Here is a 16,129-nt window from a genome sequence, read left to right as displayed (position 1 = left end):
ATCTGTCGTTCTTGAAATTATTTTGCCCTCCGCTTTTTAGATCAACGGCCCGGCCTGTACTTCATTGAAAAAATTAATATCGATAAATCGATTTTATGTACCTACTGGTTGATTCATACATTTTATATTTTCATTTTCGTGGTTGTCACGTCAAGAACACGATCCGACGGCACGTTTAGAACGCGACTACGAAAAGCTCTGACATAGGCCCTATACCTGATAATTCACGTCTTTATTTTCAAAGTGGTGCCGTGACCTTGTTTGTTGCTGTAATAATTTGCAGAATTTCATATGTCACGCACGATTTCTTTCAAAATGACGTCACTATTATGAAGACACGCAGTATTTTTTTCCATCATAGCAACCTCCTAGATCCAAAGATTGCTGAATTATTTGACTTGATTTGGGAGTTTTCAAACATTTCTCGGAATGAGCCCATACCATCACATGTAATCTATGAAGAATTAATGAGTCATAGCTAACGCATAATAATTTGTATCGTCAATATTCTTCGATGTATCACCTTGGAAAATTTTGTGAAGACAGAACAGTCGCTGTATTACCCAAAACTTTATCAACATTCTTTCGTTAGTACTTTTGTCTGTTTTGCGTCCGCGCCTAGGTTTACGGAAATTACAAACGTATTTTCTTGTAAAAGATTCTCTTGGTGGCGATGTTCTGATGCATAGTAAAGTCCTACTTTCGCTTTGCGATGGGTGTCTTGTTTACGGCAGACACATTTCAGCCATTTACAGTAACTGTGTGGTGACGTAAAACGGTACTCTATGAAGGCATCTCCTAGATACCTAGATATTCGGTGGTTCGTTTTTCTGTTGTGATTTAGAAGTCGCTCGTGTGACAATGTGGGTGAAAGGTGGGGGAGGTGGAGGGAAAGCTGGCAGAGATAATGTGAAGGGCAGGCATCTAAAATGTAACCCGAAACTCATAACAAAACACAGAAAAAGACACCGAGCATTCTAAAAAGTTATTAATAAGAAGTTTCTGTCACTCTGACATCATTCCATGAAGGGCGAACTCATACGATATGCTCAAACGTGCACCAGAAATATCGATATCATGAAAGTGGCACAGTTTTTCACCTGAAAAAGCCGAACGGGACTGCAAAGCCTCGAAATATGGCATATCAGTAGAGCAGTAAGCCAGACAAAGCGTCCGCCATTCAAAGTTAATCATGCCTCGGTCAGAAGAGAAAGAGAATGGAGACTTAAACAAATAAACAGAAGCTAAATAAAAAAGACCCACACAGTTTTAGCCGTGACTTTTAGTTCATGTATAGAAAGAAACAAAAGAAAGCCTGTCAAAAGAAGTGACATAATAGGAAGCGATAAAACGCTAGCGTCTGCGTTTCCAAACTAACCAATCATAGCGCACAAGAAGAATAAACTAGGAGAAACAACCGTTTGAAAGGTAAAACAACAAACTAGGAAAAAGAGAGATTTTTACAACACAAACAATCAAATTGACAACAATTAAACCATTAAAAGAATACATACATATATTAGCAATGGTGAGTAATGTACAGGCATCCTCTAATCTGGGGAAAAGTTGAAATCAATTACGAGGAAAAAACACCCATCCAGACAAGCAATCAAATACATAATAATCGGATCGCCATATTAGCTTCCGTAATGGAATTGAAAAGACATAATATCATAATACTTGTAACAACATCTGGCAAAGGTTGAATATACCACATTTTGTGTTTCGGAACGCACTTGAAGATTGATTAGCCACAAAATAATCCCATCTGAACTTGCAATTTAATGTTCATTTGCATCAGAGGCGGAAACTACTTTCACGTGCACAGCAGAGTATTGTTTCGTCGCAATCTACTGTACGTCAACGAACCATGGAAACTGCCGTTTGCTACCGCCATCACAGTTACTATGTGCTAATCTGCTGAAAAACGTTACTTTTTAAAACTGAATATGCAGGCAACTTGGCCATATTCAAGGACACGCTCCTCAGATTATTTATTACACTGTTGAAGAATAGTTTGTCATATAGAAAGTTCAGAGCATATGCAACCTAGCAATGCGAGAGAAGGTCATTGCTGGGTTACGCATAAAACCCTGAAACTATGTCAAGGTCATTGTCACCACCTGAATTGCAGTGTAGTTGAAAATTTCCGACAAATTACTCCCCGACACAACTTGCTCATTGTGCACTTATTCTATATCAGAAAATATATAAACAGTGGATTTAGCGTAAGATTGGCAACAGACAAGCAGTTTACGTCATTTGCAAATTGCAAGCATAACTGATGCACACAGCAAAAGCACACTCAGGTGCATACCTGCTCCTGAATTGCATATGAGCTGCAACATAACACATCGGTAGAAATTTAGGCAGTGTTGCCAGATAAATATTGATTTGACGCTAGCCTGGGCATCAATGACCAGCAGCTCTCACAACCAAAACTCGTACTTGACGTGTCTGTCATATTCAAAATAAAAAATGCTTCGTGTCCACAACATCACTACGTGTACTCTATGTAAACCAAATGCAAATTTGATTCAGGTGCCTGTAATAGGAATTTAATTATTAACTGACGTCAGGGAAATGCCTTCAAAGTCAAAATGTGTTCTAGTGAAAGACATCTGAATGATACCGCTGTTGTTGTCGCTCACCTTCACACATTACAACATCGAATTATTAACGCCAATAGCACGATTGGAACTAATTTGGGATAATTGGATTTTCATATTTTTCAAATTTCTCATAAGTGTTAGGTGTCCCATAGCTGAATGTTGCAATATTGCAAATTACTCATAAAACAAGTGTGTAAAGTAAAACTAAAAGCAGATGAGATTACATTCGTAGATTAAATCGATATCACTTCACCATCCAATTATCCCAAATTAGTTCCAAATGTATTAAATGCAAAAGTGGCCGTTGGCCAATACATTGATACACTGCCATAACAATTAAATTTCGACAGAAAATATAAGGTCGATACCAAATTCGCGTGACTTGCATATAGTTACCACATAATCTAACCTAAGTCAACTTTTAGTCCCTTGCCATCCGAACATATTGGTGAAACGATGTTGATAGTTGAATTCATTCTCCGAGGCATGTAACACGTACATTCCGAATTGCCATTAGGAAACAAAATATCACACAAATATCATATTGCATAAAATTGAAACGAAAGTAAGCGAACCGACGGTGGATTGGTTCATCGGAGCAGTGCCATCGTCATACATAAGCTGACCTAAACCCACTAGTATTGCATCTTTTCGTGCACCTGGTGCTTGATAGCATACCCATGCTTCGAAGTTTTTGACGGTACAGAGTCCACATTTCCTCGACAAATCATCCGTAATCAAAACAGGTATGCCTTCACTAGCATCTTTCGTTGCTTGCCACCCAAATAAATCGGTGGAAAAAGATAAATCTGCGATAAAATTGAGACGATTCAATAGCATGACCAATTCAACAAGTTAGAATACACACATTTGTAAGTTGGTGGGATTGAACAGAAAGCTATGCTCAATGTAAATTGCTCCGAATCTGTGGGCATATTAAATATCAAAACAGAATAAATTGAAGGACTACACTTCAGCAGACTGTCGCACTAAGTGATAGGCTGCTGCGTAGATCGTGGAGTCAACGCCTTGGCCTACACACATTTGTAAGTTGGTGGGATTGAACAGAAAGCTATGCTAAATGTAAACTTGCTCCGAGTCTGTGGGCATATTAAATATCAAAACAGAATAAATTAAAGGACTACACTTCAGTAGACTGTCGCACTAAGTGATAGGCTGCTGCGTAGATCGTGGAGTGAACGCCTTGGCCTACACGCATTTGTAAGTTGGTGGGATTGAACAGAAAGCTATGCTAAATGTAAACTTGCTCCGAGTCTGTGGGCATATTAAATATCAAAACAGAATAAATTGAAGGACTACACTTCAGCAGACTGTCGCACTAAGTGATAGGCTGCTGCGTAGATCGTGGAGTGAACGCCTTGGCCTACACACATTTGTAAGTTGGTGGGATTGAACAGAAAGCTATGCTCAATGTAAATTTGCTCCGAATCTGTGGGCATATTAAATATCAAAACAGAATAAATTGAAGGACTACACTTCAGCAGACTGTCGCACTAAGTGATAGGCTGCTGCGTAGATCGTGGAGTGAACGCCTTGGCCTACACACATTTGTAAGTTGGTGGGATTGAACAGAAAGCTATGCTAAATGTAAACTTGCTCCGAGTCTATGGGCATATTAAATATCAAAACAGAATAAATTGAAGGACTACACTTCAGCAGACTGTCGCACTAAGTGATAGGCTGCTGCGTAGATCGTGGAGTCAACGCCTTGGCCTACAAATCAGCTGCCGAGAAAAGCCTCGGGGGGGGGAGGGGCAGTCTATGTCAATGCTATTTCTCATACATTTAAACTAAACCACTCGAAGAGTGAGAATGGAGAGAATATGGGTTGACCGGAGTTTTGCAGTAAGCAAATTTTGTTATATAGAGTGTTTAGATTGTGCAGGCATACATTAAATAATTGCGCACAGAGGACACAACCTGATGGACGGCATATCTTATTGAGGAAGAGGAGAAACATGTGAGAAAAGACAGCGCTCTTTTGCTTGCGTTCCAATCAAATATTGATCGTTTGAAACAAGGTCGCAATATATTGTATGACATTACTACGTTGCTACTCGAAATTGGTTCCAAAATAAACAACTGGTAGGCATACTGAGGTGACTATAGATCAACCAATTCATTGTTCGTTGACTTTTCTGATCATTGTCATAAATCTATTTCGGTGCTCAAAGGTGACCGAATTAGTTAGGTTTACACTGTGCCGTAGGAATAACTCGAAAGCAAACACAGAATACTAAAAAGGCCTCACCACAGCTGAAATCTCGTCTATCATTTTAGCATTCCATGTGTGCTTTACAAAAGGGTAGTGATGCTTTATTAGTAACAAACCCTCAAGTTTGTGCACGTGTGCGTGTTTTTGTGCGCATAGCGTAGTTTATTATATGACATACATATTTTTGTTGATGCTGCTACTGAGACTCCGTGCCAGCTTCTCTAATTTCTTTCGGCTTTCTGCAATCCCACAGTCATTATTGTAAGAATATGTTGACTCTGCATTCAATGCTTGATAAGTAATTTAGGGGCCATTATCTGCTGGCTGTGTAGTTTTGTACTTGAATATTGCAGCGCAGGCTCTTAAGAGGAAATAGCCTCTCAAAAGCAGGGCAGTACGTACAGAAACTCGCCATTCTTTTTTCACTCTGAAAATTGTGATTCTTCAAACGCTCTCCATTCCTTACTTCGCTGTTATCCATCGCCCTGGTCGCCCATTTTTATTTGTTAATGGTGTCACATCGATTACGTCGTACTTTTGCTCTATAGTATTTGATTGGTCTGTTTTGTGTTCCTTGTTCATGCCAATGCCAACAGTTCGTCCAAAATTGATAGGAGAGAATATTTTGATGTTGCGTAAAGAAAACTTGTACATTAATATTAACAATATTGCACTGCGATCCCTGATTTATATTCTTGATTTAGCGAGAGAAATGTTGGAAGTTTCATTGAGGAAAATGAGCAACTTCACTTTCGAGGCGCGCACTAACTTAAAGAGTCCGGAGACGAATGTTCCCATAAAAATATATAATCTCTATAGTGGAGAGCTTCCATTTTCCTCAAAATCCACCAGCACAGCTCTCTTAACTTTTAACAAACTTGTACATAAAGAAAGTATGGGAAGACTATACGGATGTTACTAGTACTTTTGATCCGACGACATATAAGTCTGCAGTTGAGAGTTACTGGGGGAATTTCTCTTAATCAGTACTACACATGTATTGATGATAATCTAGATTGATTGACGTTAGTAGATATCCAAACACTTCAACCGTGTCTCACGTGGCGATAGAGAGGATATGAAAAAGGAGGGAAATGGACACATAGTAAATACACACATGTACGCGCCCGTGTACACGTCATGTCGCACCTACGGTCAAAGTGAAGCCGACATTGATGAATAATCTTCGGCAAAACAACGCCCTCAAAGAAACAAGTCGAACTTCTAGTCAGGCGAAGAGCATATATGAAGCGAAAATGTAACTAATAGTGCCAATTTAAATTTGCTTAAATCAAACAAGGTTCGTGGCTCTATTCTCACCGTGGCAGTTTTCCCATCATATAGAAAACATATTTTAGTTACATGGTAACTTTAATGCACGATGCGTCTGGCCACGATCTCAGTAGGCCTTGCCATGGGAGACGGTCCATTGCGCAAGTTGTCGAACAGCAGGTAACTTGGTAAGGCAACGTGACTTTGACAAAACTCGCAGACAGGACGAATAGAAGACAACCAACCGCCTGCTCCTCAAGTTGGAAAATGTCAGCTGTGCGACTCAGGGGCAAAATGGCAACATTTCGAATTGCAACTTCGTGGACATGACTTATGGACTTTGTGCGATTCCCTATAAATGCGATTCCTCATAATTTCTTGGCGGCATTTTTGTTATGGGAGCATAATCATATTCATTTAGACTTACCATAATTGTAATATAAAACAATTCTTGTTCTAAAACAAAATGTTCATTAATAAGCACATATTTTCCAATACTTGATTGTTTTTTAGTGTTTCTTGGACCTAATGATTTACTTGCCTTGAATGATACCGATTGCTGGAATTGATTTGATGTCATATTGGATACGTTTACGTACTTTCGCGAAAATGATTCGACATGATTTACGGGTCAACAGGCTGTTTACAGGCATTTTCATAATTATTTTAAAGCAACTCGGCATTATGCAATACAAAAATGTTAAAAGCTTTATTGTATTGAAAAAAGGGAAAGAATGTACAATTCAATTTCGCTTTTTCCTTGAACTTCGAGAACTGAGGTATTACAACCGAGAGAAACATTACAACAACCTTTTTCTGCTTTTCTGCAAGTAAATAGAATTAGCTAAAACAGCACTACCAATGGGTGACCTACCTTTCGTATATCAAGTTCGGAGGGGGTATTTTTGTGATTGTGATTGTGAATGTGATCGTGATTGTGTTTGTACAATGTGAAAAATACTTTCATAGCATTAAGTACATGTATTCTGAAAGAGAATCGCTCACATATCGTCATAGCTTATATATGCCATATCATGCATTTATTTTCTAAGCGTGTTATATAGTTAGCTCTTTTGCCGTCTAAGATACACTGTTGAAATTTCCCGGGAATCATTTACTAGTAAAACAAACAATTGGCAATGCACTTATAAGGCAAGTCATATAATGAGTGGTGAAGTCGAAAGGAAAAACTGCGCACTATGACTTACATAATGAGTAACCCTTTCTATCTCTTACGTTACAGAATGTTCAAGTGGCGATTTCGAAGATAGCCTACACCATGGACGGCTTGGGAAATCAACAACGTGTGTAAACGATCACGTTGTTAATATATTTACATTCTCAGACAGTGCCAAAATAAGACGGCAGAATGACAATACTTATAAATACTCATCTCAAGACAGTAAACAATTGATTGACCCCCTGCCAGGGAATTGATCGAACAGTGATGAATGATATGAACAAAAAAGTATTATCTGCAGGCCCTATTCTACCCTTTATACCTTGCGATGCTCTACTTTGGAAAAACATTCCGCAAGAGTAGTGATAAACCGATGATGTTGATATATCTTATCAGTGTCAACACTTTCTTAACAAGCGCGGAAACCTCAACAGGAAGTACAGAAGAAAGTTCAACAGGTACAGTAAATTCCACTTACATTTTTACGACTCCTACTTGACTCGACATACGGAAGGTACAGTAAACTCTCCTGACATTGTAACGACCCCTATTTGACTTGACATCCGGAGGGGTTTTTTGTATCATTGACAACTCTATAACACTTACGGATTCCCCCGCGCTCTAAAGTAAATTGTCTCTCTCAACGATTTTATAGTAAAACTTCACTTTTTTCCGCTGCAAAATGTTGGATTTGAAATACAATGCAAATAACTAGGATTTGCATTTAAGGACGGGTCATTAAATTACCTATTCTTTGGCAATCGTATTTCAACGTCTTTAATTTTACTTTAACTGCCATTAACCATTGCGACTTTAAAACGTCTTATATCTTTGATAAGTTAAGGTAGAACGCACCTCGGGGACAGACATTCGGACTCTCAAACTTTTACAAATATGTTTTGTCCACTTCTTGTTAGGGCTCATTTTGAAGCTCTTGGAGCGATTGAAGTTTCCACTGGCTTAGTCTTGTGAAAATCGGAAATTTATTCCCCAATAGAAGTAACACAGATATGACTGCCATTTTAAATACCAAATGTCGGTAAATAGTGGTAAACTTATTTCTTTAATTCCAAAATTTGCACCACGACCCTCGAAGTTTATTATTGATTTTGAAAAAGAGAGGTTGAAGGTCTACGTGAGGGAAGTCTGTTCATTTTCGAGGCACGAACTACCTTAAATTTTATCTCAAGGTACATTCAAATTGACGGAAGCTTAATGGAGTTTTCATCAGTAGAAATAGATTCATTGTAAAACAAGGCATAGGTGAAAATGTGTATTTTTATAAAATTAAATACGTATTTTGAGGTAAATGATATAAAACATGTCTAGTAATTGTAAATGGTGTAAGCTCTTTAAAACACTGAGCAAACGTAATTGATAATGTAAGATGTTTTTGGATGTGCAGCAGGGTAAAAGCCATTGCATGAAGGTTTTGGCGTTGACCTTATATAGAGATTGTAAATCTGATGTGCTGTGGGTTTTGAGAGTATGTTGTCGAAACTGTTAAGAGAATTGAATGATGAATTCATTCTCATCAGCAGTTACAACAGATGAAGTGTCGACCGTAGAGTGGCCTAAATTTAGGCAAATTTATGGTAATCTTCAATTTCCTAGTTTCTTTTTGCTTCCGTGTTCCCGGACTCTGCTCGATGGAACAGGGTTTGTATCACACCAAGTTTATGTTGTAACGTGTGATTAGACATGAAATTCACTTACAGATCTATGTGGGTAGATTTGCGGTAGATTTTGAGATCCATGGAGCCGTCTTTTTGGACTAAGGATAAAGTATTTAAGGGACCTGTTGTACACAAAATATGTGCAACGTAAGCCATCTCTTAATAGAGACAGTGGACTGTATATATTGCCAAACTCCTATATTTCGATTTTGATGTCACGTGCCGGAAAAGTCACTACGTTAAGATCGGGTTATCTTGCTGATGAGGGTTGTAGTCTTGCAACCGAAAATTTCAGTGTCAAAAACTAGAGTGTTAAGATCAAAAGTTTAATCAACAGTAATCACCTATCAACACAAATGAACCTCCATACAATAAAAAAGAAATTGATTGATTTGAAAAACTTTTTATTGGCAGTTACATCGCAAACATATACAACGTCAACTGATTCAACTGGAACAACGTCTGCGTGTACAGGGACTACTACGACTACAGACGGTATATGTGATACATGATATTTATGTCTAGTTAAAACACTGAAACGGACGCTTTTCAGTCCCCTATTTAGCATGGCAATGCTGCAACAGGGAAAAGCCTGAACGTTTATCTTTACATAGAATAAACGGACGATCTATTGATAGGAAAAGCAAAGTATGGAGGATGCATATTTTAATGAAATACTAAAAACATAAATATTGATATTACGTAACATTTGGGACGCGTAAGCTTAGTAGGGGAACAGCGATGGTACAATTGTGTTACCAGATGTGAACTGAATGTGGTCACGTGGTTTACAACAGGTTCATTTCATAGTAGTACGCTTCACAGAACAATCAGATATCTGTCACATCATTATATGTAGCCGGTTTCATAAACTATTGCTCAGTAATCTCGGGGTTAAATCACTATTACAAAACTTCATTTAATCTGCAAATGAGCTGTTAACTTGACACTGCTCAATGCTTCATGGGACAATTAGATATTTATTAGATAAACATCCAAAGCACGTTTCCTCAATTTAATGCTGTAACTTCGGAGTAATATTACTAATGCAAAGTTCATTAAATGTGCAAATGAACCCTTAATTTACTTGACACTGTTCAGTGCTTCACGCGACAATTAGATATTTATCAGATCAAAGTCTGTAGCAGGTTGCACCCAATTTGGTGTCATAATTTCAGAGTTATATCACTAACTGCAAAATTCATTAAATATGCACATGAACCCTCATTTAACTTCACACTACTAAATGCTTTAAATCACAGTCAGATATCAGTCAGATTACAGTATCTGCGGCAGATTTCTTCAAATTTGACTCAGTTATTTCAGAGTTACATGACTAATTACAAATCTTCATAAAATATAATTTGTAAAAATATGCAAATGAGCTATTTGTTAACTTGACACTGCTCAATGCTTCTCAGTACAATTAGATATCTATCAGATCAGTATTTGTAGCAGATATCATCAAATTTGATGTGGGAATTTTGGAGTTATATCACTAATTACAAAAGTTCATGAAATATGCAAACGAGCAGATAATTGACATGACAATTACAGTATTATCAAAATGTTGTGAGATTGTCATCTGTGATAAGTTTCATGATATTCTGTGTATTATTTCTTGATATATGTCGACACTGTCATTACTGTCTGCCATAGGAAACCACCATATGTAAAACTGATATTTCATAACTTCATTAATATGCAAGCCACACCAACTAAAATCTAATCACTTCTTGCCGTTAGCATATGGTACCTGTGTACCAAATCTGATTCGAATTCGTTCCGGCAGTTTTGAGTTATCGTATAAACAGACAGAAAGACAAAGAGACAGACATACACACATTCTCTCTCACACACAAACACGGACAGACAGACAGACATCGCTACAACATAAGCTTAAATTACCTATTCTTTGGTAATCGTATTTCAACGTCTTTAATTTTACTTTTACTGCGATTAATCATTGCGACTTTAAAACTTCTCATATCTTCGATACTTTAAGGTACAATGTGTCTCTGGAACAAACATTCGGACTCTCAGGTTTTACAAATATGTTTTGATCTACTTCTTGTGGAAACTTATTTTGAAGCTCTTGGAGCGATTAAAGTTACCACCTGCTTAATTGTTTTAAAATCGGGAATTTATCCCAAAATAAAGCTTACATAGATACGACGGCAGTTTTGAATACCAAATACCATTAAATATCGGAAAATTTCTTTCTTTAGTTCCGAAATTTGAACCAAGACCCCTAATTTTTATTATTGAGTTTGAAAGACGATTGTCGAAAGTCTGCTTGAGGGAAATCTGTACGACACAATTTAAGTCGTACATTTTCGAAGCGCGAACTACTTTGAATCTTATTTTACGCTACATTCAAATAGAGTAATATTTTTTGTGTTCTGAGATGATGTGGTGCGAAACTATGAAGAATGTGTGATTTATTTGAAATAATTTTGATCAGTAATTACATCAACGGACGAAACCACACGATTACTGATGGGACAACTGTAGAAACAACTTCAGATGTGGCTTCTACTACAGAAGAGGAAACAACGACATCAATTGAGACCACTACTGATCCAGTAGAAACTACCACAGATGTTCAGACCACCACTGAAGAAGCAACAACGACTGTGGAAACGACAACGGAAGACATTGTAACTACAGAAGGTACGTATTATATGCTACGGATCTAGTTTAAGCAGTAAACACGGACTCGGTTTTTAGAAGTCATTATTGGAGTTTGTGTATAAAAATCTGCACGCGTGATTTAGTATGTGCTTAACGCGTTTATGATATTAAGGATTTTCCTTAATATGACTGATCTGACTTGAAAATTGGATCAGTAGACCACTGTGTAGAATACAGGTTCTCAAAAATAATTTAAATATTTGTAAATGTTTACCATGACAGATGTTATAATAATAGTTTGCTTCAATGAAAGGAAGAAATATTGATGATGATAGGAAATTTCATAAACACGGGTGGTAAATGCTGTAAACATTGATAGAACACCATATTTGCATTCTACATTCTACCGAAAGCAATATATGTGAAGATAAACTTTGAGTGTAGGCACAAATTGTTTGAGAATTAGATTTTGTAAAGCAATATTTTAAATGCTCTGAGAAGATGGGGTGTGAAACTATGAAGAATGTGATTTATTGGTATACTTTTGATCAGCAGTTACAACAACAGAGGAAGCCAGCACGACTCCTGATGTGACAACTGTAGAAACAACTTCAGATGTGGCTTCTACTACAGAAGAGGAAACAACGACATCAATTGAGACCACTACTGATCCAGTAGAAACTACCACAGATGTTCAGACCACCACTGAAGAAGCAACAACGACTGTGGAAACGACAACGGAAGACATTGTAACTACAGAAGGTACGTATTATATGCTACGGATCTAGTTTAAGCAGTAAACACGGACTCGGTTTTTAGAAGTCATTATTGGAGTTTGTGTATAAAAATCTGCACGCGTGATTTAGTATGTGCTTAACGCGTTTATGATATTAAGGATTTTCCTTAATATGACTGATCTGACTTGAAAATTGGATCAGTAGACCACTGTGTAGAATACAGGTTCTCAAAAATACTTTAATGGAGCGTTCAGCTTTTACGGCCTGGGGGGGGGGGGCAAAATCTTGTCGCCGGTGTTCAAAAAAATATAGATCCCCCTGCATTTTTGTGAAAAAAAGTTGACCCCCCCTTTGTCAGACGAAAAAAAGTTGATGACCCCCCGAAAAATAACCAAAACCCATATGTCAAATTTACCCGCATGGTTTGGATTTGAACTTCGGTATGCGGCGCACTTTATTCGTGTAGCAGAGATGCCAGTGCACAAACTTCTCAGCCACATCCATTGAAACGTCTGTTAATTAGAACGACTGTAAGGCAATTTTTAACTTCATTTCCATAGACAACTCATGCCCATGGACATTGTATAAAGTAAACTTTATGGAGTGATTCGCCAAAGGCAGCCCTCCGGTTAAGAGGGTCATGGGCCATTACGTAAAGTCAACTTTATTCTAGTGGACATAATAATAATTTGCTTCAATGAAGGCAAGAAATATTGATGATGATAGGAAATTTCATAAAACGGGTGGAAATGCTGTAAACGTTGATAGAACACCATATTTGCATTCTATATTCTACTGAAAGCAATAGATGTGGAGATAAACTTTGCGAGTAGTCTGAAATTGTTTGAGAATTATATTTTGTAAAGCAATATTTTAAATGCTCTGAGAAGATATGGTGTGAAACTATGAAGAATGTGATTTATTGGTATACTTTTGATCAGCAGTTACAACAACAGAGGAAGCCAGCACGACTCCTGATGTGACAACTGTAGAAACAACTTCAGATGTGGCTTCTACTACAGAAGAGGAAACAACGACATCAATTGAGACCACTACTGATCCAGTAGAAACTACCACAGATGTTCAGACCACCACTGAAGAAGCAACAACGACAATGGAAATGACAACGGAAGACATTGTAACTACAGAAGGTACGTATTATATGTTACGGATCTAGTTTAAGCAGTAAACACGGACTCGGTATTTAGAAAACATTATTGGAGTTTGGACCCGGTGTAAAAATCACCATGCATGTTTAAGTATGTGCTTAACGCGTTTATGATATTAAGGATTTTCCTTAATATGACTGATCTGACTTCAAAATTGGATCAGTAGACCACTGTGTAGAATACAGGTTCTCAAAAATAATTTAAATACTTGTAAATGTTTACGATTACAGATGTTATAATAATGGTTTGCTTCAATAAAGGGAGGAAATATTTACGATGATAGGAAATTTCATAAAAGCGGGTGGTAAATGCTCTTAACATTGAGAGAACATCATATTTGCATTCTACATTCTACCGAAAGCAATAGATGTGGAGATAAACTTTGAGTGTAGGCAGAAATTGTTTGAGACTTAGATTTTGTAAAGAAATATTTTAAATGCTCTGACAAAGAGGGGTGTGAAACTATGAAGAGTGTGATTTATTTGAAATACTTTTGATCAGCAGTTACAACAACAGAGGAAGCCAGCACGACTCCTGATGTGACAACTGTAGAAACAACTTCAGATGTGGCTTCTACTACAGAAGAGGAAACAACGACATCATTGAGACCACTACTGAACCAGTAGAAACTAGCACAGATGTTCAGACCACCACTGAAGAAGCAACCACGACTATGGAAACGACAACGGAAGACATTGTAACTACAGAAGGTACGTATTATATGCTACGGATCTAGTTTAAGCAGTAAACACGGACTCGGTTTTTAAAACACATTATTGGAGTTTGGATATAAAAATCACCACGCATGTTTAAGTATGTGCTTAACGCGTTTATTATTTTTAGCATTTTCCTTAATATGACTGATCTGACTTCAAAATTGGATCAGTAGACCACTGTGTAGAATACAGGTTCTCAAAAATACTTTAAATATTTGTAAATGTTTACCATGACAGATGTTATAATAATAGTTTGCTTCAATGAAAGGAAGAAATATTGATGATGATAGGAAATTTCATAAACAGGGGTGGTAAATGCTGTAAACATGGATAGAACACCATATTTGCATTCTACATTCTACCGAAAGCAATATATGTGAAGATAAACTTTGAGTGTAGGCACAAATTGTTTGAGAATTATATTTTGTAAAGCAATATTTTAAATGCTCTGAGAAGATATGGTGTGAAACTATGAAGAATGTGATTTATTGGTATACTTTTGATCAGCAGTTACAACAACAGAGGAAGCCAGCACGACTCCTGATGTGACAACTGTAGAAACAACTTCAGATGTGGCTTCTACTACAGAAGAGGAAACAACGACATCAATTGAGACCACTACTGATCCAGTAGAAACTACCACAGATGTTCAGACCACCACTGAAGAAGCAACAACGACAATGGAACGACAACGGAAGACATTGTAACTACAGAAGGTACGTATTATATGCTACGGATCTAGTTTAAGCAGTAAACACGGACTCGGTTTTTAGAAGTCATTATTGGAGTTTGTGTATAAAAATCACCATTCGTGTTTAAGTATGTGCTTAACGCGTTTATGATATTAAGGATTTTCCTTAATATGACTGATCTGACTTGAAAATTGGATCAGTAGACCACTGTGTAGAATACAGGTTCTCAAAAATACTTTAAGGGAGCGTTCAGTTTTTACGGCCTGGGGGGGGGGGCGGCAAAATCTTGTCGCCGGTGTTCAAAAAAATATAGACCCGCCCCTGCATTTTTTGTGAAAAAAAGTTGACCCCCCTTTGTCAGACGAAAAAAAGTTGATTTCCCCCTCCCGAAAATAACCAAAACCCATATGTCAAATTTACCCGCATGGTTTGGATTTGAACTTGGTATGCGGCGCACTTTATTCGTGTAGCAGAGATGCCAGTGCACAAACTTCTCAGCCACATCCATTGAAACGTCTGTTAATTAGAACGACTGTAAGGCAATTTTTAACTTCATTTCCATAGACAACTCATGCCCATGGACATTGTATAAGTAAACTTTATTGGAGTGATTCGCCAAAGGCAGCCCTCCGGTTAAGAGGGTCATGGGCCATTACGTAAAGTCAACTTTATTCTATTGGGCCACCAAAGGTGGCCCGCCGGTAAAGAGGGTCGATCATGGCTATTGCATAAAGTAGACTTTACTAGACAGGGCCGCTGAAGGCGCGCGGCCATTACCACTATTCAGTGCGTGATCCCGGGTCCCTCAAAAATGTTTCTAATACAAGCCGCGGCTTCAATTGGGAATTTTACAGTAAGATTGCCGTGGTGTATTACATAAAGTAAATTTATTGTAGTGGGCCACCGCAGGCGACCCGCCGGTAAAGAGGGTCGGATCATGGCCATTGCATGTAAACCTAATTGGAGTGGGCCGACAAAGGCGTCTGCCCATTAAGATGGTCATGGTAATACATAAAGTATATTTACCGAGTGGGCCGCCGAAGGCTGCCCGCCGGTAAAGAGGGTCAATCATGGCCAAGGCATAAGGTGAACTTTATTGTTGGTATTATATTTTTGAAAATGTAGTGACCCCCCCTTTCCTACCAGTGAAAAAGCGATGACTCCCCCTTTGCGGATTCCAAAATTACAATGACCCCCCTGGATTT

General features: G+C 37.9%; 2 protein-coding genes across 2 annotated transcripts in view; both read left to right on the top strand.

Annotated features, from left to right (window-relative positions):
- Positions 1 to 11,938: 11,938 nt before the first annotated feature.
- Positions 11,939 to 14,142, top strand: LOC139117612 (integumentary mucin A.1-like). Its single transcript, XM_070680853.1, has 4 exons — positions 11,939 to 11,966; positions 12,166 to 12,372; positions 13,292 to 13,498; positions 14,021 to 14,142. The coding sequence occupies exons 1-4, from the start codon at positions 11,939 to 11,941 to the stop codon at positions 14,140 to 14,142; spliced, it is 564 nt and encodes a 187-aa protein (XP_070536954.1).
- A 1,189-nt stretch (positions 14,143 to 15,331) lies between these two features.
- The window catches only part of LOC139117611 (fibrillin-1-like), a 129,015-nt gene continuing 128,217 nt past the window's right edge, over positions 15,332 to 16,129 (top strand). Inside the window, exon 1 of the mRNA XM_070680852.1 lies at positions 15,332 to 15,368. Within this exon, the coding sequence (XP_070536953.1) occupies positions 15,332 to 15,368 (37 nt within the window). The remainder of the gene's footprint in view (positions 15,369 to 16,129) is intronic.

The sequence above is a fragment of the Ptychodera flava genome, chromosome 18 (assembly GCF_041260155.1).
Source record: "Ptychodera flava strain L36383 chromosome 18, AS_Pfla_20210202, whole genome shotgun sequence".
NCBI classification, from domain to species: Eukaryota; Metazoa; Hemichordata; class Enteropneusta; family Ptychoderidae; genus Ptychodera; species Ptychodera flava.
Note: the sequence above shows the minus strand (reverse complement) of the source record. Positions and strands in the feature narration are given on the sequence as shown.